Source organism: Strigops habroptila, chromosome 9 (assembly GCF_004027225.2).
Source record: "Strigops habroptila isolate Jane chromosome 9, bStrHab1.2.pri, whole genome shotgun sequence".
NCBI classification, from domain to species: Eukaryota; Metazoa; Chordata; class Aves; order Psittaciformes; family Psittacidae; genus Strigops; species Strigops habroptila.
The window spans coordinates 12,955,045-12,976,985 of NC_044285.2; the positions used below are offsets into that span (position 1 = coordinate 12,955,045).

Sequence of the window (21,941 nt, forward strand, 5' to 3'; positions counted from 1 at the left end):
AAAGCAGGGCTGGGCTTATAATTGATGACCTAAAGGTTCAAGCAGCTTTATTCTAGTAATATTCCCAGATGGGTCAAGATTTTACCGATTTTCTTTCACCTTAGTCTTCAGACTGTCTAATGGAGAACAAATGAACTGTATCTCCTGAAAAAAAGTTAGGAGCATGTTCTCTTGATGCTCGTAACAAGACAAATGATGTCCAATCTACACCCTCAAAGGCTCTGTCTCAGCACCTTTCTTGTCATAGAGCATAAAAAAAAGGCAAGTCAGCTTTTGTCTGTCTGCCAGCCAAGGGACACTGTACTTGTTTACTATAGTAAGAATTAAAAATACTATTTATCACATCATGAGTGACCTGGCATGAAAAGAATCCTAAACATGTCTGATCGTAAACTGTAATTTTCTCTGTCTTTTCCTCCATTAGTGTTTCCATGGAAAGAACAATTTGTAATATGTTATGTTCAGAAAGATGCCAAGATCTACTTTTTCAAAACAGTAAAACCCGATCAGCTACTTCCAGCCGAATGGTTACAGTGACTTAAAGATAAAGGACGTTACATCAAAATGTTAAGAATTCATTCTCAAGCTTGTTGAAACTTTACTGGCTTTACCTTATCTGCATTCCTTTTCTACACGAGCACATGTCCTTGCGGAGGAAGAGGCTATTGAGGGTGATAGCTCCAATCAGAAAGAAAAGCTGCTTCACTGCCTGCTTTAGAAGCTCAGAGTCCAAGCCATTCTGGCACATAGTACTATAAAAATAGCTGAGCTGTTGCAGGATAGAGGTCATCGTGTAGGTATCCGTGTTGTCTATACTAGAAGAACGTTTACGGAACCCTGTAGGTTTCAAACCAGAAATTCCCTGAAGACTTTCATATTCCAGCATGCCTGGTACTGAAATATAATAGAAAATAACTGGTGAGACCAAAACTCCTAAGGTTCCTTTCAGTTACATTAACTTAATTCTTGAACAAAAGCTTTCAGGATATTTTAAAAGTTAAATGATGCAAGAAAGGAAAAGAAGATACAAAGGTTCCTGGAGCACACAAATTTTAAACAGCCTTTTATTTTTGTAGGATGTTGATCAGTGTCAAAGCATTATCCCACATCAGGAGAAAGAAGCCTGTCCCACTCTTTCCCTCCATGTATAAGCTTTATTCTTGTACTTCACAAGCTACATTGAAGCCTGTTTGAATTGCTGCTGTCTTACCAATCATGGGCTGAATGCTGTTCTCCATTACAACAATGAATTGATAATAGATACGAATGGCCAAATCACTAAGAATCTGTCTGTATTCCGAGAGATCAAAATGCTTCAAACAGTTCTCATTCTGACGTGGAGTGTTACACTTCATGAATTCCTACAAGTTGTAAATATAATTATTAGAAATCACATAACATTATAAATTGTTACTACAATGTAATGTATGTATTAGAGTAACTCATTCTATCTCTCGCTGAACAGAGTCTCAGAATGAGTCAAAGCTACAGCTGACATCAATGTATGCTTCCAGTTCTGGGCTTCCTGTACTTAATTTTCTAGTTTATGTTGGTGTTTACTCTGTTTCTTAAGCCTGCTAAAGCCAAAGGAAAGATGTGCATAGATTTCAGTGAACTTTGGCACAATTACCACGTCACTTAAACAGAAAGCAAATCCCCCTTACACCCTCCAAAAAAAAAGGCAAAATGCAGTTATTTAAACTATGTTGACAAACAAAAAAATTACGAATTACATTTTATTGCTACAAATGGATCTAATTTTTGAACTTTTCATCAGGAAAGTTCTGACTTCAAAAGTCTAGGCTGAATCTTAATTTGTTTGAAGTCTTGAATGTTCATTAGAAATATAGATTAAAAATCTACATTCTGGACTCAGACCCTTCCCTACTGTTACAATTAAATTTATAAAAGATTGTTATTAAGTTTAAATGCTTTCAGTTCTCCACTTTTCTCGATATGACCACAAGAGGGAGTGTTGTGTTTAGACAGCTATTGTGATTCCAAGGCTTTATGGTACCTCTTTGCTTTAATCCTGAAGGCTATATTCTTATGTGTTAAGACTTTATTGTTATGTGCAATTCCAGTTCAGTCTACCTAAGTTTATAAAACCTAGCAAAAAAACCCAAACATGTTAAGAGTTTTCAACTGAAAATAATTAAAAGAATTTTGAATCTTGGAATAAAACAGCTTAAAAATGTGAGTGAAACAAGGACAAAAGCAGGTGTTTTATTGTTTTGCTCCTTTCCTGAGGTTTTCTTCTGTAACCTTATTTTGGCGGCAGTAGGTGTTTGAATGGTCACAATTATAAAATAGTAAAACTGCTTTTAATATATATAAGTAGCTGGATATCTGAAGTTCAGCTCATATTAAACACATGTGGAAGAGTTCAAATTAAGTAGCAGTTTCCATGTCATGTCTTTAACCTACTGCAACACTGTAATGTTTCTTTGATTTCACTTGATCCATTAGTTTTATACTGTCTTATTACTTGTTTAAGACATACAATACCACTGCAGAGCAATGTGAATGTGTAAATACCTGGAAGGAACAGTGGTGTGCTGGTGAATCCATTATGACTATTTTTACTTCCAAATTAAAGTCTGTCAAAGGCAAAGTAATGAAATTATTTGATTAAATCAATCCTACCTCTTCCCCACTGTACTGCTTCAAACAGTTAAGAAAATAATATGTATTGGAAAGCCAGAAGGACATCATCTCAAAGTCTTCTGAATGTTCCTGAAAACAGTAAGTAAAGCAATCTTACAATGGTATTGTCTCACTAAGATAATTTAATAACTAAAGACCATTACAGAATTGATATAATAGCAGAAGGAGCATATAGTATCTATAACATGCTAGCTGGACAAAACACACTGTGATTTCAGGCTAAAATACACGTAGCAAAGATCTCTCTTTTATTTGGTAAACACTGTTTAAGTCTTCTTATATGACAGACTGGCTAAATGAATTGGCCTGAACCAAACAGTTTTACACATTTCTATGCATAGTGTGGAGGCCTTCCTGCAAAAAAAGTGTGACCACCTGTATACACAAATGAAACTGAACTACATATAAACACACTTGTGTAAGTATGTTTTATTTTTGTTAGTTAAGTAAACACAAGCTTTTCTAGTGGATAAACCCTGGTATAAATTTATTTATGAACAAACTATAGGCATTCTCTATATCACAAATTCAACTGCATAAACAACAGTCCATTCCTGCCTGTGCTACAAAGCGTGCCTGGTGTTTCATGGCATTATAAATCCATAATGAAATATTCACATTTGTTATGCAGATGAAACAGGCTAGCAATTCTTATTTATAACTTGATTTTGTCAACTGGCTGGCAACATAACTTTAATCACTTGGGTACTAATGATGCAGTACCAAATGACATGTCAACCCCCACCATTACACTAGTAGAGTAGAACAGCAGTGTAAAAGCCTCCTAAAATTCTGATACCTGCCTGCTACCAGACATACCAACCTTCATTTCTGTCCATCTGACTTCTACCAGTGCTGAAAGCACAGGTGCATTTCACCTAATTGTAAAACATAAAATACTTCAAAATGCTCCTGTCAACAAGCTCTTCAGATCAAAATAATTTATGTTAATGCATTCTGTGCATTCTATGTTCAGCACAGTAGAACCTTACCTGGAGGCTTTACACGGATACTACTACAACTTCAAAAAGAGTGCCACTTACGATTATTATTCTATTACAGGAACACTAGCAAATGAAAGTGTCAGCTTTCCCCAGGTACTGTGTATGCATCTTGTAAAGCTCACATCAAAAAATCACAAAGTACAGTACAGCCAAACATGATTCCTACCTTAACAACTTGCTTGATGCCATCAATGGTTACATTCATGAAGGATTTCAGCATGTCAGCATCATTCAGATAATCTGCATATCTCACACACATGAACAGGATGTGAGCTGGAATGCCAGGTATCATATTAACTACAACTCCACGTGGCTTTAAATCTGCATAAAGGAGAGTCATCAGGTTTTTACACAAAAATTCAATGACTCAATGTATGATTCTGAAAAAGACAAGCACTATGGGGTATCTTTCTTCAGTGACCAGTCACTTATAACCGATAAACTGATGAATTGCTCATTTCTGAAAACATCTGTTTTGTATTGTTCCTATAAGAGTATTAATTAAGTTTTCTAGAGAAGGAGAAAATTGTAGCAAATTCTAAGGTCCAGCATGGACTGTGCCAGACAGGACAACTTTAAAAAGCAATTTGCATTTAACTATGCACTGGAGGCCCCACCTAATTCTAGCATTGCTTACTGACACACCTCTGTTCACAGAGATATAAACATTCACAAAGCTGAAGTAGGTGAGAAGAAAAGGAAGATAGATGTAGTTTCCACACAGTGTTTAATAATGGCACTAATGTACATGGAAAATTTGTCAAGTCTACTATTAATTGTAAGCTAATGCAAAAAGCTGGTTTGGCAGTAAGACTGATAATGTAAAGTAACTCAGATGAAGGACAAAATTCATTTACAAAAGAAACAGTAAAGGACAGTTCCTTTCAGTGAAGGGAATGATATGGAAAGAACAGATAGGGGGGTAATCCATCACACATGGATATAAACCCAGTGACTTACAGACTTCGTAGATGACCAGGAAGAAAGTAAATTCAAGTCCCTGGTGTGCTCTTGAGATTTATAGCTTTATAGGTGAATAAATAATAAGAAAGATAATAGAGTCAGCATTATGTAGAGGCAGACACACTATTTTTACACAGATAGATAAAGCACTTCAGTACATGGAATATCTGGCAGTGGAACAAGAACAATATAGAGCCTCCAAGTTGTACTGGTAGCAAAAGAGGAAAAAGCAACTTCGAACATAAGTGAAATATGTTGTCTTGTAATTTTTGTTGTAGTGTTCTACACTGACTGTTGTTGACTACTGATAAAATTTGAAGGATTACTAAAATACCGAGGATGAGATTTTGAATGATCCTTTCTTCATCTTCTTTTTTGTACTCTATCATTCCAATGTACTCTTTGGACGAATTTGGCACATGAGCTTCAGCTGTCAAACACAAAAGCATTGTTACTTGCAGGTAAATGGCTAAGCTAATGTTCATATTAGAACAAACTATTGGAGAAAAGCAGCTTTCTTTGTAATAATGTATGGGAATGGGCCCTGTTCACAAAAATGTTCTTAACTTATGGCTCCAGGCATGAATAATATAAATGTGAATAGTTTAACTGGATTCAGTGGAATTACTTGCATTTATATGACAAATAAACAGCAACAAAACATCTCTACATTAGTCACCTCTGCAATGTTTTTCAGAGCTTTCTATAGAATTTCGTGCTACGTAAGAGCTTTGTACAAAGTAATTTCATATCAGGAACCATCTGCCATTTGAGGCTAATGGGAGGAGTTACTCATCCAACGCAAAACTAACATTCTGTTGGCTCAGAGACAGTTTGTGTGGGGGTATGTATTAACTTCTGTTGAAAGAATATTATGCTTCTGGCTTAATCTTTATGATATAGTCTAGGTCCCATATGTGCCCATTATTTAGTTGGGGAAAAAAAAAATACAGGAAAGGACTTTTATGTAATTTCTATTGATGGTTCCACTTGCACTTTTTTCTGTGGACTTAAATTTCTAATCCTGCCCCAAACCCTACCTTTCACAGCCATTGTTACAAAACAGTCAAAGCCATTGTTACAAAAAAAAAAAAAAAAATCACATAACATTATCTTACCTTTTTCAATAGTCTTGGTAAGAGTTTTGATCTGATCCTCCAATTTTTTTATTATTCTATCTTTCATATCTAGTTTTTCCTCAAGATCCTGTAATAATAAAATTCAGTGAGTTCAGAGCAACCAGAATTAAAAAATATCTTCTATTGCTACATGCTGTTGCCACAATGAAAGAACACTATGATGTGCTTTTACTTATATTTGATAGAATAAACATGAAACCTTCATAGTTTTCTTCTCCCCCAATGATTTGAGAAAACATGCTGTCCATACCATGAAATCACATTATCTCCTTTATCCTGCATTTCAGGTACAGTTTCTTAATTGTGATTTCATTTCCTCACCATGTTTTCAACAGTAAGTCGTGTTGTCTCTTGCTTTATCTTGCTTTGTACTTCATCCTGGGTTTCATCTTGCACCAAACCATTGCTCAGACCCTCAATTTCTTGGGTGTTGACTTTCAGTCTCTCTTTTTCTTTTATGCTTACTTCATTCTGGGCCTCATTACTTCTAAAAATAGATAAGAAGCTTTGGCTTTTATTCTTACTTTGCTAAAAGCATAGTCATACCATACTTGTTCATTACTTATTAACTGTACACAAGGCTGTAAGGCAAATCTTACACTGAATGTGGTACTTTAAAGAGTTTAAATGATTGTTATCAGAGCTTATAGCAATGACATTTTTTACATAAAAAAAAAATTAAAAAAAATTTACCTTCTTTGTGTTCTCTCCCCTTCTTGCTCGTAATGCAGCCGATGAGACATCTCTTTCATTTTTTCAGTAATAATTAACAACAAAACCCAAAACAAAAAAGAAAGAACAAGATCATATTTGTTTATGCAGTTAATCTCTTCTTACACTCATAATTTTGTTTCATCTAATGCAATTGAATGCCATGCCAGATAATGTATCAGAGAAACACCCAACTACTCCCCACCACACAGAAGGCTATATGGGATGAGCAATTTTGACACTACTAACTTATTGCAGTGGGCAGTAAAACTGCTTGCAAATTTTAAATCAGTTCCCCAGGAGGCTACTGCAGTTAGAGACACTCAGAATACTCAGCAAAATGTGCTTTCCTAAATTGAGAACAACTTTCAAACAAGCAAATTTATCAAGAACTTTTCCTTGTCTTCTGCTCTGAACTTTTCAGCACCCTCTGAAGTCCACCTCATAGAGTATGCCTTAAGGTCCAAACATCTTTCCTTTTCATTAGTGTTTCCAAAGGGCATAGCCCATTACACATATTCTTAGCAGAGTCCTATTGAACACACTTGTAGATCACAGAACTGAATGACCTCAAAAAGGTAAAAAAGAGAAAAAAGCAGACATACTTATATGTATTTTATTCTTTAATAACAGAGATATAAACTATACAACACATTTCTTCATTGTGTTTCTTACATTTTACAAGCAAGCAAGTAAGTAATAAGGCAATGAAGTTATCATGAAATATTGCTTCAGCTTTTAAAAATTCAAACAAATTCAAATCCATCATATTAATCTTAAACAACCAAAAGAGAAGGAACCATGCTGGTACTTTACCTTTCAACTTCACAGTCTGTTCTTGAAGACGGTTTTCAAGATCTAGTTTTTGATTTTCAAGTTCAGAAACTTGCTGTTTAAGATCTGGGATCACCTTTTAGAGAAAAGGGGAGATTTGCACATTTCAGCACCTTCTTTTCAAGTGTCTGCAATAGTTCCTATGATACCTGAAGACCTTCAACTGCAAATAGTCAAAAATGGGACAGACTGCATGGGAGTAGTGCTACCGACTTGCCTGATTTGTTTAGCTCTTCTGGAGGCATCTGCTGCTGGCCACTCTTAAAAATGAAACAGTGAGCTAATGAAATGTTTGCACTGGCCCCAGTATTACTATTCTTCTGTTTTGGTTTAAAGGAAATTACACTGTGGCTTTAATTTCCCTGGGTCAATTAAAAATAACATTATATAAAACTTTTCCTTATATTTTCAATTTTAGTAACTTTGTTTTGAAAATATTTCTTTAGTTATTTTTCACTCAGCAGAAAAATAATATGGTATATATTATGGTATATATTACCTTCTGGAATAATAGCACTTCCTCGTGTTATGTATGTCTCACACAGTACCGATAAGTAGACTCTTTAAGCCTTGACTGCAATTTGCTAGTAACTTAATATGCTTAGCTGCCCTCTGGTGGGGAGAGCCTCAGAACTGCACCGTAAACCCCACAGGATCTGTTTTTCACTATCAAATCATCAAACTTGTCAACCTGAGAGAGAGAAATAGCTTTAAAGAGGCTTCTGAGAAAAAGATGCTCATTTCTGTCCTCTGATTACAGGGAAAGAATGGAGTAACTGAATTCTGAACCTGAATGCCTCACTACAATGAAAATTGAAGGTGGTTGCTGTGGGTTGACCCTGTCTGACCAGCAGCTGAGCACCCAAGAATGCTCACTCCCCCCATACACCCACATCCCAGAACAACAGGGAAGAGACTCGGAAGAGCAGAAGCAGGGGAACATCTGGGTCAAGACAAAGTCAAGATAAAGCCGAACACCCCCTTTCTTCTTCCTCTACCTCAGTTTTTATAGCTGAGCATGACATGATATGGTGGGGGACATCCCTGCAGGTAGCCCAGGCCAGCTGTCGGGGCTGTGTGCCCTCCCAATTTCTTACTCACCCCCAGCTCAACTGGCTGAGATGGGGCAGACAGGAAAAAGAGAAGGCCTTGACACTGTGCCAGCTCTGTTCGGCAACAGCCAAAACACTGTCCTGTTATGAACACTGTTGTAGCCACAAAGGCAAAATGCAGCATCATAGAGAGCTACAAGGTTAACTCCATCCCAGACAGACCTAGAACACTGTTATAACACTGACCCACAGAAGGTTACGGTATCACAAAACAGCTTTTCATTAAGGCCGAGTACTGGAAGTGTTCCATCAGAAAAAGACAGGGTCTGACCAAGAATAGCTATTTTTTTAATTATCAAATGAGAAGTTTAAATAAGGTAGGTATTAAAAAGGCATTGTGAGCTAACTTTCTGGTCACTGCTAAACCTCTGATTAATCTTCTAGTTAAAATTCTGTGCAAACAAAAACACTAAATTAATACTTGTTTCTTCATGACTTCCAGTGTAAAGCTGCATATCTGTAGAAATCATTAGACCCCTCAAAAGTTCCTTGCATTGTAGAGAAACTGCAAAAAGCACAACCAAAATATTGTATGAGCTCAGCACTGGACAATATTTTGAAGTCCAAAACTTCTTTTATAAAATCTGACTATTCAGCCACATAAGCGTACAACAGTTCAAATGCTTTCTAAAGATTCTCAGTGTCTCCTAGCTATCAAGAACAGAAAACAAAGCCTGTGTGTGCACTACACACCAAGTTGGTTTGTAAAACGGTTGCCATTCTGTGATTAGAATAAAATCTCAATTCAGGTTTATGCAAAAGGGAAAAGCCTCTGTGAGGTTGCCCCAACAAGCTATACACCCAAGACTAAATTTGGTTGCCTCCTAACCCACTACCACAGCATGCAGGGAAAGAGCCTGTATGGGTGTGCAGTCTTCAAGAGCCATATCAGTTTGAGCCTTGAGATCTCAAGGATGTGACCGTGAGATTTTGAGGTCTTCATGCCACAAACTCATTTGGACTGTATTAGTAAGAAAAACATACTTTGCTTTACTACACCTTGATCTTACCAGGTTTTCTGAAGTAAGTCTGCTAACTTCAAGTCGAATACCATCATTTATGTCATTTTCCTCTCGAAATAACTTTTGTAGATGATTAATATCTTGGCTGAGATGTTCAACTTTAAAGTTCAAACCTTCAATCTCCTTCTCATATATTTCTTTCTGAGACTGGAAATGACTTTCCATTACTCTGTTGAAAGAGAGGGAGAAAGAACATGGCAGATGTAGTACAACCTCAATTCAATAGGTCAAATTTACCAAGTGAAAACAAAGTAAAGTACTGTTGTTAACATGCCGACATTCCATTGCATCACCTGTGCATTAAGGGAGTTGAAAGTTATGCATGATATCTCAGAGGAAACACACTTCCCCAACTGACACACAAACACATCTCACTGACTTAGTAAAAGTTTGTTAAACTGATCTTAAACTGGTCAGCCAGTCATATAATGTAGTATTTGTTCACTTCTTAACCAGATGTTCAGTATTGCACTGTCAGATTAGTTACTCATTGATCTTTCCATTTATTTTCTAGATCACAGTGTGGAGTTATGAAAACATTGGAGAACTGAACTAACCTTGTAGCTTTTTTCAAGCCCTCGTAAGCAAACCACAGTTCTCCATCCTCATTTAGGTGTTCCAAATCCTCTGTAGAGAGTCTAGAATACAAGGTGGCATCATTAGCGTGCGGGTGAAAAATATGCATTTCCTAAGCTTTTTCTAACAGACCCCAGAACAAAATTACCTGCTTCTCACATCTTCAAAATCGTAACTTTCAAGAAGCTGTTGTGTAACTTCTGACATCTTTTCTGGAAAAAAAAGTTACAGGAATAATTTTCTGTGCACATTTCAAATTAAGTTTGATTATAAAAATCAAACCAACCTATTCCTAAATCTACGAGGTTTCTTCCTGCTACTCAGTATATATATATGACTTACTACAACAATATGACGAGGGACATTGTTCTACTTGTGGAAATGTAAGGTGCACCAGATAGTTATACCACCAGTATTGTTTTTTTTCCTAAACAAACACATCAAACTTTCAATGCAAAGTTACATCTTTCTGTTCTGAATCTGGACAACTGCTAGAGTTTTATAGATGATCTGCCATCTAGTGCTGGGTTACTACATTAAACGCTGCAGATACAGGTCCGTTATATGACATTGTCAGCATTGAACAAAGTGCACAACAGTAGTGCTTAATCTTAAGTCTTTTCCCAAAGACAACCCAGTTCAGCAAGTTATTTAAGTGTATTTGACATTTGTTGGACCTAACGTGAAAGATAGGATGAACGAAAACTAGGTAACATATTGTTTCTGTGTTCTTGGATGTCTACAAACTACTTGCTAAATTCTAAGTCAGGTTTAAATTACTAGCATTGATTTTTAAACAAAAAAGAGACATGTCTGAAATCAGAGTTTCTTCAAAGGTGTACCCCAGATCACAGTATTCAGTGATCACTTTGTAAAACTCACCTGCTGGGGCTTTTTTTTTCTTTTTCTGAGTAAAGGTATGAATAGAATGAAATCACTACGGGATGGGAAAGAAAACTGGGGTTTTGTCAAAGCTAAGATGGAAGAAATCCATTTAAACTGTAGTTGGTAAGTTCTCTGAATTATCTAGTATGTAGCTTACCCCTCAATTCTCGCTTCTGTGACTGGGCCTGCTTTTCAACATCCAATTTTTGTGTCTGCAGCAGCTCAATTTCCTTTTGTAACTCAGGTATTTTCTGAATCAAGACAAAAATTATGAACTGAGACAAGGATTGAATGACAAGGGCTGAGTATCAGTTAAATCATAAAGACTTATAATTAAGAACAAGTTCATGTGGTAGAAGGCTTAAAATGTGTTGTGTTTAAAGCATCTGGTTCTCAGGCATCAGAGAGGACATTAATGTGATGTAGTGAAAACATGTGTGTTTGTGTCATGGAACTGACTCAGAAAAAAATGTGACTTTACACAAAAGTACTATTCTCAGGTTCAACTTCTAAACTACATTTATAAAAAATCCCTTGGGAAACAAATACTTTCCTGGGAAAAGGAAGAAAAAAAGACCTACACATTTAAACATACAAATATTCGGGCACAACTACTCTTCAAACCAAGCACTTCTTCCTGCAAGCAGCGTATTACTCATATTGTGAACTATATGAAACCATACAGCTTCATACAGTGGTGCATCAAATGCACCTTGTCAACTACAACTCCTTCTAAAAATGCACTGGAGATAAAAAGATTAGTGAAGATAATCTATAAATAAAACACCCATATTCTCTATTTGCTTTATCTAGCAAAGACTCCAAAATTAAGTCTTTCACCTGTGCTTGTTTTGTAAGTTGTCCTACTTCCATTTTCAAGCCATCCTGAATGACAATTTCTTGCTGAATTTGTTGCTGTAGCTGATTTTTTTCTTCTTTCAGAATCTTAATTTCTCCCTTGAGCAACTCAATCTCCTTTTCATAGTCCTGCTTCTGATTCTGGAAATTTTTCTCGAGTATCCTAAATAAGACATTGAAAAGGTGGTTTTAATTTCCTACATTCATAAGTGAAAGAGTGGGCTTTGTTTTCGTTTTGATTTGAAGAACATGTTTAATTGAACCATAATTACATGAAAATGCTATCCTACATCCTCAGAATCAATCTACAAAATGGACGACAATGGGATGAGAATGTCCCGAGACTTCCCTACATGTAATTCAGATATTGGAACTGAATTCAAGGCAAATCTAATTTATTTCCACTTAAAGGCTAATTCTCTAACTCTTCAAGAGTTAGCCTATCTGAGCAGCTTTCTGCTACATTTATGGCCACAGAACAGAAAGCCCTTTTGTTCTTCAAGAGGGACATTTTCTACTAGTCCCTGCTGGAATGGAGTGGCTTCAAACATAATATAGCTAACAGGCAAAGCAGAAAAACTAGTAAAGAAGTCCTCTTAGCATAGTCTGAAGTTATTTGCAGCTGAAATCAGACTAAGCTGAAACACCATACAGCTTCTAACCCTCAGGAAAAGTGACTGATTGCACTCTTCACACTTGAGAGAACAGCATTTATTTGGTACCTAAGGTTCTCTGTCCAGTACTGGAAAAGAGTTAACAGGAAATAAACACTGGATCTGAGAAAAGCACGCTGCAAAGCAACAACCATTTATTGCTAAATAATAGGATTTTTAGTACTGCAAATGAAATACCAAGCGGATAAAAAAAATGAAGTTTTCCCCCCATATTTTTAACCTCTACAAGTGGTTAAAATGTCCTTTACAAACACTGCTTTTCCTTCAAGCTGAATTTTTTGATTCTGTCTTTTAATATTCACTTCACAGGAATTCTGACTGGTTTGGCCATCATCTGCTCTTCCAGTCCTGACTGAATTCTGAGCATATCTCCAAAGAAACCATTATGATTGAGGTTGCTTTTCAATTCTCAGGAAGACACATGAAAAGACAGGAAACTGCAAGAGCAAGAAAAGTCTCAAGTCCACAGTGTAATTTCCTGTGTGTGACTGACCCTCAAACAAGCATGTGCTTTTCCTCAACTGTACATGAAGTACTTCAGTACCAGCATTCATGTCCAAGAACACTGACAGATTCATAATGGTGTGAGCATAATACATTTACAGCAGGAGAAAGGAAGGCAGGGAGAGAGAAAAAATGAAGGCTGTTTCAAAACAGTAAGATTCAGATTCCATACATTCGCTGATTTTCTTCTTTTTGTACATCATTGAAGAGTTGCTTCGTGAGGTCATCCATTTTCTCTGTCAAAAAATATTTCAATATTTAAAAGACCTTCATGCAATTATGGGCATTATTAAAACATGTATTAAAGTATGACCACATATTAAAGTATGACCACAATGAGAAGTTTTGCTTTAATAAGTAATCCTTAACATATTTTAAGGCTGAAATTACTCTCACAAGTGCCAAAAATTATCAATTTTACAAGTAATGCTATAGAATAAAAAGGTTCTGAAACACACTGGTGTTTCATCTATCTATAGTTTCACCTAAACTATACTTGATCTCCTGTGCTGCCTGTGTCCTTTGAAATTAGATTCTTAGAAGTTGTATATTAAAGGAAGCAAGGACAAAGTGAAACTTTGAAGGAATGCATGTGCATGAGATGGGAAACATAACAGGAGGAGAGCTTTTGCTACTAAAAGAATGAATTGAATTTAATTATTACAATAAAACTGATTACATTACACTTGCACTACATATTCTAAGCAAGAGAAGCTTAGATTTACTGTAAATTCAGCTTTTATATTGTTTTTATTAGAAAAAAACTCATTTACCGTTGCTGAAAACTTGACTTTACAACTTCTACAACCCACTATAACTCCTTTTAAACTCCCTTTAGTTACTGTACCTTTCATTTCCTCAGTTTTTTCATGGAGCTTTATTTCTAAGGTCTTTTTCTGTTCTTGTAATTCTTTATTCCAATTCTCAAGTTTTAAGATTTTCTGTACACATAAGAAGTAAGCATAATATACAAATTACAAAGGAAGATGAAATAGGTCACAGAAGGTCTTACATTTTAACAAACATATATGGACTCCCTTCCATTCCTGCTGCCCTCCCCAAATGTGAAGTTACTTAGTAACCCTTGAATCATGCATTTGATAAATCCAGTAACTGCAAAAAAATATTTCAACTAAAATAAAAGCATGCAGATGGCAATTAAAATTCACCTGTTCACTGTCCTCTTTATCTTTTTTCCCTTTCTCTTCACATGTTCTCTTCTGAGCAGTTAACTTTTGAAGATCCAATTCAAGTTTCTGAATTGTATCCATGTCATTCATATGGGTAGAAGCCAGACTGGTCAATCGCTCCAGCAAACCATGATTTTCTCTACTCTACAATGAGGTTAAAAGAAAACAGAAAAATGCATACCTGAAACTGTTTACAGAATTTTGAAGGAAGCACCTGACCTATTTCTGCTCACCATCCTATGTCATGATTATTTCAACCAAAGATTGTTTCCATCAACTAGATTAAGGCTACCATCCTAAAGATGGTTTGGCTGCTATGGCTCTCAAAAATAAGCTGCAAAATAGATATAATATGGAATTCCCCAAAGTTACAAAATACATTGCACAAGAGCAGTATCTCACACTGCTCTTGTGTGAGAGCATCCTGCTACACGGAATCCCAGAAATTGGAGTGACTATTTAAAAAATGAGACTCTTCTCATTGGCACAACTAACCCAAAAACGTAAGGAAACCCTAGATGATTCTTGCTACCTGGATGTAGGAAGAATACTATTGACATTATAAAGAACCATCTCTCTTACATATTCTCCTGTCTTGTCAAGTAAAGTATGGATATTGTAATTCACGTAAACCTCTAGTCAACATGAGAGCTCTGAATAAAACAGATATGATAAAAAATCAGTACAAATCATAAGCTGACTGATGGCCCTCACCTGCTCTTCTATCTTCTTCTGCAGTTGCTGAACTCTGTATGAAAGCTGGATATTCAATACAAACCGACGAATATTCTGAAATCTGCGCCTGGCAAGCCATGCACGGGCATACTTCTGAAGGATCACAGCCTTGTGCTCTTCAAGCATCTTTAAAATAAAATATTAACATCTGTCTGTAATTATGTATGGCTCAATCATCATCAATTATAACACTTTTGACTCTTCAGACACTGTAATATAATGACGATTCTCATGGAAGTATCAAAACAGTGAAATACCCAGACTGCAGACACATTTAAACTACTGTAATAATCACACTAAATGATCCGCAGCAGGTATAAACCAGACAGAGTTCTTGGTGGCTCAGAGATTAAATGTAAGACACTGTTTATCAGTATTATTATAGTATTTTTAACAATATAAAAACAGAGCAGAAGATATGAGAACCAGGCATGCACAAGGTAAAGTATTAGGGATCGTTGCCCTTGTCTCCATCTTTCTTATAGAGCAATAGCTTTTTCCAGTTACTGAAATAAATCTTTTGACAGGTTGTACCTTCTGATACTTTTTTCTTGCTAGAAATCCTCTTGTATAAGCTTGAATTGTTACAGCAGCCACATGGATGAGCTGGCAAAGTCTACGGACCAGGTAACCCCGACAGTATTTCTGAATAATTATAGCTGCCCATGTTTCCTTCAGAGTTCTTGCAGTTATAGCTTGCCTTGATTCAAAAGACAATAAAGTTTACTTAGGTCATATTAGATTTCTCATACTCATTCCCTTGGCCAGTCAAATCCCTCACACACACAAAAAAGAAGGTATTGAAACCAGGCATCCACTATCAAAAATACAGTTTTTTCTTCAATTAAAGTGAAAGAGAAGGAATTATCCACAATGTTTGAAATCTGTTCCATAAGCAATTGTTCTGATGGTCTCTTTCTGGTGCAGTTTCTCTGCTGCATAATTCCTTTTAGTAATTTATACACACTAATTTGTAAACCCTTGTAAATTGCTTTTCCTTTCTGCTACCTGATTTCTTCTCTGGCTCTGAGGGTCAGCAGTAAGCCCAAGCTGATAACTGGGTCACGCATCATTAGCTAAAGACTGAGCTTAAAGGTGGACAGGCCTCTCAGTAATCCAGCAGACATCTGAAACCTGCTAGAGTACTTTCTTCATATCACCTGAATAACTTGAACTTTTTCAAGTCCATCATTACAGTCAGGAGGAAGTGGAAATACAATCTGAACTGCTCATTCATAAAGATTACACTTCCAAATTAGTGCTGGGCATTAGTTAGACCTTTCCTATCCCTTCAGGCACACCCTAACAGCAAATCCATTATCATCTGAAAGTACCGTACAGTCCGCTGCCCCCGGAAATACTGCTGTATTGTAAGAGCTGCTTGTTTTATACGAAGGAATTTCTTCCGCTGCAGCCAGCCTCGAACACTCTTCTGGACCATGATGCATGCATGTCTCAGTTTGTCTGATCGCAGCTTTTCTAAGTAAGCAACCTGTCCTGCTCTGAAGAAAATTTTTGTTCTCCCAAACTGATATTGGTTATGATCCTGAAAAAGAAAACAATAGGTGTATTAAGTTTTTAGTCTATGATTGTAGACCAGACACTCTCTTCCTTTTATAAATTGTCACTTCAGGCAAGCTCTTCTGAAATGACATGATCTCGTTAAATAAGAATATCCTCTTTGCCTTCTTTGCAGATGGGAGTATATGGGGGGAAAAATCCACTTAGCTGGAAAGAACCATAGAATCACATCCAAAAAAATTGCACCCTAGTGATCTCAAACTAAAGGGAGGATCTCGACTTATCATTAGGGCCTTGAAAGGAACCTCTTCACCCCCTCCTACAAGTCTGGTTCCTCAGCCTCAACACCACCTCTTGATGTACATGTCTGGCCTTGAATGAGCAAGCTGTGTGAGCAAAAACTCAGGAGAGAAGTTGCTTTTAAGCTCAGGCTCTCAACCCTTGGCCTGCGCCAGAGCTGTGTTGCAAATATGCCTGTGTTTGGTCTTATATACCGCTGATTCTGAACTCAGTCCTGACATGCTGACTCGAATCACTGGACGAGCGGCATCACTACAGGCTTATCTAAAACCAGGAGCAATATACAGAATAGCACATTTTTAGAACAGTTCTCCAATATGCTGCATTCCACCATCAACAGCCCTCTTGTGTGTAAACTAATACTTGACAAATGTGTATCATTTACTGTTCACTGGCTTATAAATGCAGGTAGAATATCTTCCATGTTGCACATGAAGATATTAAGCATAGAGAGGTTAAATCTCACCCTGACTGCATCACAACACAAGGTTATTAACTCACAAGCCTATGTGCAACACACTCTATCAGGAAAATATAGTAATGTAAACATCTTTCCTATTTGAGGAGTGAGATATTCCTCTTGGCAAAAAAGACTGTTTATTAATAATAGACACTATAATACATGAAGTGTCAGTGCATACAAACTAACCTGGATTAGCCGCTGCAAAACAATCTTGCAAATCTGCTTCTTATCATTTATGGAAAGTTCCTGCTGTGTCATAAGGATGCTATAACGGCTGAAAAACTCAATGTAAGTCCACCTGGAAAATTAACAGAAAATTTTCCACCTGGAAAATTAACAGAAAATGCAACTCATTTCAGAGGCACCCAAGTATTTTTTGACACATGGAGGCCCACCGCTATCCCTACCTGGACGGGTAGCTCTGTGCACTAATTCGAATAGTTTCCAAAACACCACATGCTCGCAGTTGCTGAGCAACTCGTTTTGAATCAAACCTAAAAGAAAACAGAGTTATATTTTACATTTTTGCTGGGTTGCTATGATAATTAGAAGCATTCTACTAGCTGGATTTCCACCCCCTTTAGGATGCAGGGGTCCCTACTTTTTACATATAGTCATGGGGTTTTGTTTGTTAGTTTTTTAAAACATGGGATAGGGACTATCTGGGTTTCTTTTTCTTTCTCAAAACAAAAGGAAGACTGTATCTATTTCTCTCTCAGAAAATCCTCCTTCCTTTCTGTATTAATGGTGACATTTCATGTTAGCAAGCAGCAAAGAATCATGCCACTCTCAGCACATAACATACACAGAAGTAAATTCCCTCAAGTCTGTTGGGAAGAAACTCTTGGTACTCTTTAGCACACTGATTATGAATAAACCCGGATTTACTCATTAATATCTGGGTTCAAGATTATCAACACAAGGCATGGAAGGACCCTTTCCAGTTCTGGACCAGAGCACTACACTACAGTGTGAATCCAGTACTAGCTAAGAGATCCCTGTGGCTGACAGACTGTTCATTGTTCTTTCAGATGGTATACAGCTCTTTCACAAACTTAGGGTACACTCTTCTAGTCTGATTCAGACATGGTTTTATCTTATCCAAGCTATTTCCCCCCTCATGGCCATTGAACAGAATAGGTCTCACTGCAGTGATAGTGGAACAGTGCCATTTGTCACATGCTTTGCATGGACAGATTTTGTCTGGCTTCAGGAAAATGAGCTAACACACTTAAATTTAATTTAGAATCCAAGTTCGCCTCTTTCCTTCTACTCAGATATGGTAAGAGCTTTTATTTCACTTGCCATTACACTACCTTCCAGCTGAAAGCTGTGGAATTGAAACTAGAGTGCTTCCACACATGCTCACTAAACAGACCAATAGCTGCATCAAAGTTAATTCCTACTTACAAGCTAGTGCTTATCAAGGGAGTCATAGACATTTTGCAAATTATCTTACATATACGATTATTTTATAAAATTAAAATTCTACAAAATTGTTGGAAAAACCAATGCTATGTTCAACACTGCTCACACCTTTTCTGACTTCTAACGCTCTTCTAAATATTTCTGTGGACAAAAGGGAAGTTCACAAAGAAAGTGGCAGTGGCTTTTACTCCCTAAATAGAAACCAGTGCTAATCCATACTGTACAAGAGCAAACACACCTATACAAAATATCCATCAACTTAAACTAAAGGTGGACAACCTCTCCCCTGAAAATGTTATGACAATACACAAACACTAATACCCAACTTAAAAATTCTTCATTATCCTAAAATTCTTCAAGGTATCAATAACTATTATTCTAGTTTTTGTAAGACGATTTTTTTTCTCACTTCAGCAATCTTGAAAGTTAAAATACGTTCTGTATGGGAAGCTGTTCAACAATAAGAATTTAGCTTGCTGACATGTAGTTACTGTGAAATAGAGAAATACTCTATTAACTTTGAAGGTAATATAACAACTCAACACCACAAACATACTTACTCAAAAGGCAACTTCTCATCATTTGGCTTTATGCATCGTACATAATGAGGGGTGGTTGCATTGAGTGTCACCATAAGTAAAGACAAAGAATTCCGGAACTAGAAAATATCAGAACAGTTTTGCTAATGAAATATTTACAGCTAAGTAAGAAGTAGAATCTTGGGATTTTTTTAATTATTTGATAGATTTTGGCTGGACACTGGGAGATTTTCTTAGGGTTTAGATCTTAAATAAAAGAAATGTAACAAACCTGCTGTACCTAACAGTCTCCTATATATAAATTAAACTCACCTACTTATACCCAGACCTGGAGCACTATACTGTGGCTGGCTCTTGCCTCTACTGAAAACTGGACAGTCCCCCATGAACAGTAGTGGAATACAGTATCACAGTCTCAGACTGCCCAGAACACTTCCCTGAAAGCAGGAGCATCATAGGGCAGCATGTTTATGTAGTACCTTACTGCCAACTGTCATCCGGAGTTGTTTGTTAGGGGACTTGAGAACAGGTCTTGCAGATTTGATGTTTATAGTTGAACTGAAAGGTGAAATGGACACTGGACTGTCTTGAAAAAAATTTGCACACAGATGAAACTAAAAGTGTGGTGAAAGAATCACAGTTAGATGCTGTGGAACTGTAATATTTAAATAAAAATTACATTTTCTATAACATAAAATGCAAAACCCACCCACCTTAATGCTTAGGTCAGGTATTGCAGGACTTGGAACCAGATCTTTAAGCCACAAACAAACAACAATTTAAAAACAGTTCAACACTTCTGAGTCTATTGTGAAGCACTTACACATTTCACAGACAAAACTCAACTGTTAAATTGGCCTGTAAAAGCCATTTCAGTATGAGCAAACATGGACATTAATACAGAACAAATTTAAAAATAAGACCACTTTAGGTTATATTTTCACAGTATTTAACTTAGATTTAGAATATGTCTTTTGGTCAGAATAAGTTTGCTTCTTAATAGTAATCCTGAAGTCCCAAGTCTGTAGACTCAAAAGGGATTTCAAGCAGATGGGAAGTGGCAGGCACATATAAGACATCTGATGTTTTCCCTGCCCTGGCATTCTCTTAATCTCTCTTGAAGAATAAACAAAGGCAGCTGTTAATGATTCACAACCCACCAAAGCTGCATGTAATGACTATGGGAAAAAAAAATTAAGTGAATTGGTCACTTACAAGGCTTCCAAAATGCTCTTCAAGGGAGCTATTAAAAAACCCAAACAAACCAACCAATCAACCAACCAAAAACAACCAAAAAACCAAACCACCAAACAAAACTCCCCTAACATACCTAGCAAAGTAAATGCACATACATGAAAAAGGTGAATACTGTGTGCTTTCATCTTGTATGTTATTTTGATGTTAAAAATACATACTTTAGAGTATAAATAAAAATTAAGACTAAACTAATGGATTCAACTTCTTAAAAAAATCTTGTTATCAGAACAAACATTTTAAAATTAGATGTGAATGAATTCCAGTAAAATCAGGTATTTAGAAAAATCAATCATTACTGACTGTTCACAAACCTTGCTGTCTTTCAAGATTTCAATCAATACTTCGTGTACTGTATCTCTGTTTTTTTCCAGAAATCCTTCACATTTGTATTCTACCTGTGCAAACAGGTGAAATTATTAACTTTTCAGTTACACATATACAAATATATCAACAGTTAGCAAACCAGTAATTTTTACTAAGCTGTGGTGGCCAACAGATCTTTTATTATTCTTAAACATGATGGCTGAAACACTGCTCTACCCAGATTCATTATGGCAAGAATACATACATGCGTAGTGCAAATTTAGAAGCAGGACAAACTATCAGAAGCCACTATTGACTGCTATTTCCTTCTGCCTTCATTAGGAACTTCTTTCCTCTTCTCTTCACTACTCTATGATTTCAAATCTAAATACTAAACAAGGAATACTACATTTGAAATGTAAATCACTGAGACTAAGATGTGTACGGACTACAATCTGAACTATTTTATTTATACGTTACACTCTTATTCTGCCTCTATGTTGATTATTTATTTTCATATTCTCAAATTCATTACGTTAAGCACTTCTTATGTTTAAATGCCATGATACAGACAGTATTACCAATAAATAAGTAGTACTATGCATTGAAGATTGATTTTACAGAAATTCCAAGTGTGGCTGGTATTTCCTCTATTTCCTAAGTTTGTTTCTTTTCTGAACGAGCTACTTCTAGAAACAGGGTGAAATGAGACTGTATTGTTTACACTCTACCTTATCAGCAAAGTGTTGAATGATGAAAGATGTGTTTGACATCCTTGGCTTTTCAAAGAGTGCATTTTTATTGACAAAATTATTATATAGTTTTTGAAGCCAGTTTTCATCTGTTCCATGAGGCAACTGTAAAAATGACAAAGGCAACCTCTTTAACAAAACTGTGATGGACTGTTAAAACCAGAAAAACTGCTTATTATCAATAAAGAATGTTACCTGCAATCAGGGACAATCTGATCCCTAAGAATGCTAATGACCAGAACAATAGATAAAATAATGAGTTAGGGAATGTTCCCTAATTTCTCCCACATTACTACATGGTTTGGGTTCTGAGAAGTATGACTTGGCAATATCACTAAAGCATCTTTCAGAGACCAGAAAGTATCAAAGGATGGGAAACTCACTGTGCCTTTGCTTAACCTGTTCTAGTACTGCACTACTCAGTGCAGAAATCTGGGTTAGCTTCTAGGTAAGAATCTAGCTTTTGGTTCTTAATTTTGTAAGAGAAAAATAGGCTACAATTAA

The 21,941-nt window shown here is 36.4% G+C and overlaps 1 protein-coding gene across 1 annotated transcript in view; it reads right to left on the reverse strand.

The window, feature by feature from the left end:
• MYO5C (myosin VC) overlaps positions 1-21,941 on the reverse strand; it is a 35,404-nt gene that overhangs the window by 3,397 nt on the left and 10,066 nt on the right. Inside the window, exons 13-38 of the mRNA XM_030498733.1 lie at positions 21,417-21,542; positions 20,694-20,777; positions 19,605-19,739; positions 19,147-19,244; positions 17,566-17,652; positions 17,345-17,456; positions 16,209-16,420; positions 15,409-15,574; positions 14,854-15,000; positions 14,119-14,283; positions 13,797-13,890; positions 13,122-13,185; positions 11,754-11,934; positions 11,071-11,164; positions 10,177-10,240; positions 10,010-10,090; positions 9,441-9,621; positions 7,301-7,394; positions 6,467-6,518; positions 6,095-6,260; positions 5,753-5,840; positions 4,969-5,064; positions 3,838-3,992; positions 2,647-2,736; positions 1,211-1,361; positions 612-894 (exon numbers count right to left, since the gene is read on the reverse strand). Coding sequence (XP_030354593.1) covers positions 612-894; positions 1,211-1,361; positions 2,647-2,736; positions 3,838-3,992; positions 4,969-5,064; positions 5,753-5,840; positions 6,095-6,260; positions 6,467-6,518; positions 7,301-7,394; positions 9,441-9,621; positions 10,010-10,090; positions 10,177-10,240; positions 11,071-11,164; positions 11,754-11,934; positions 13,122-13,185; positions 13,797-13,890; positions 14,119-14,283; positions 14,854-15,000; positions 15,409-15,574; positions 16,209-16,420; positions 17,345-17,456; positions 17,566-17,652; positions 19,147-19,244; positions 19,605-19,739; positions 20,694-20,777; positions 21,417-21,542 — 3,266 coding nt within the window. The remainder of the gene's footprint in view (positions 1-611; positions 895-1,210; positions 1,362-2,646; positions 2,737-3,837; positions 3,993-4,968; positions 5,065-5,752; positions 5,841-6,094; positions 6,261-6,466; positions 6,519-7,300; positions 7,395-9,440; positions 9,622-10,009; positions 10,091-10,176; positions 10,241-11,070; positions 11,165-11,753; positions 11,935-13,121; positions 13,186-13,796; positions 13,891-14,118; positions 14,284-14,853; positions 15,001-15,408; positions 15,575-16,208; positions 16,421-17,344; positions 17,457-17,565; positions 17,653-19,146; positions 19,245-19,604; positions 19,740-20,693; positions 20,778-21,416; positions 21,543-21,941) is intronic.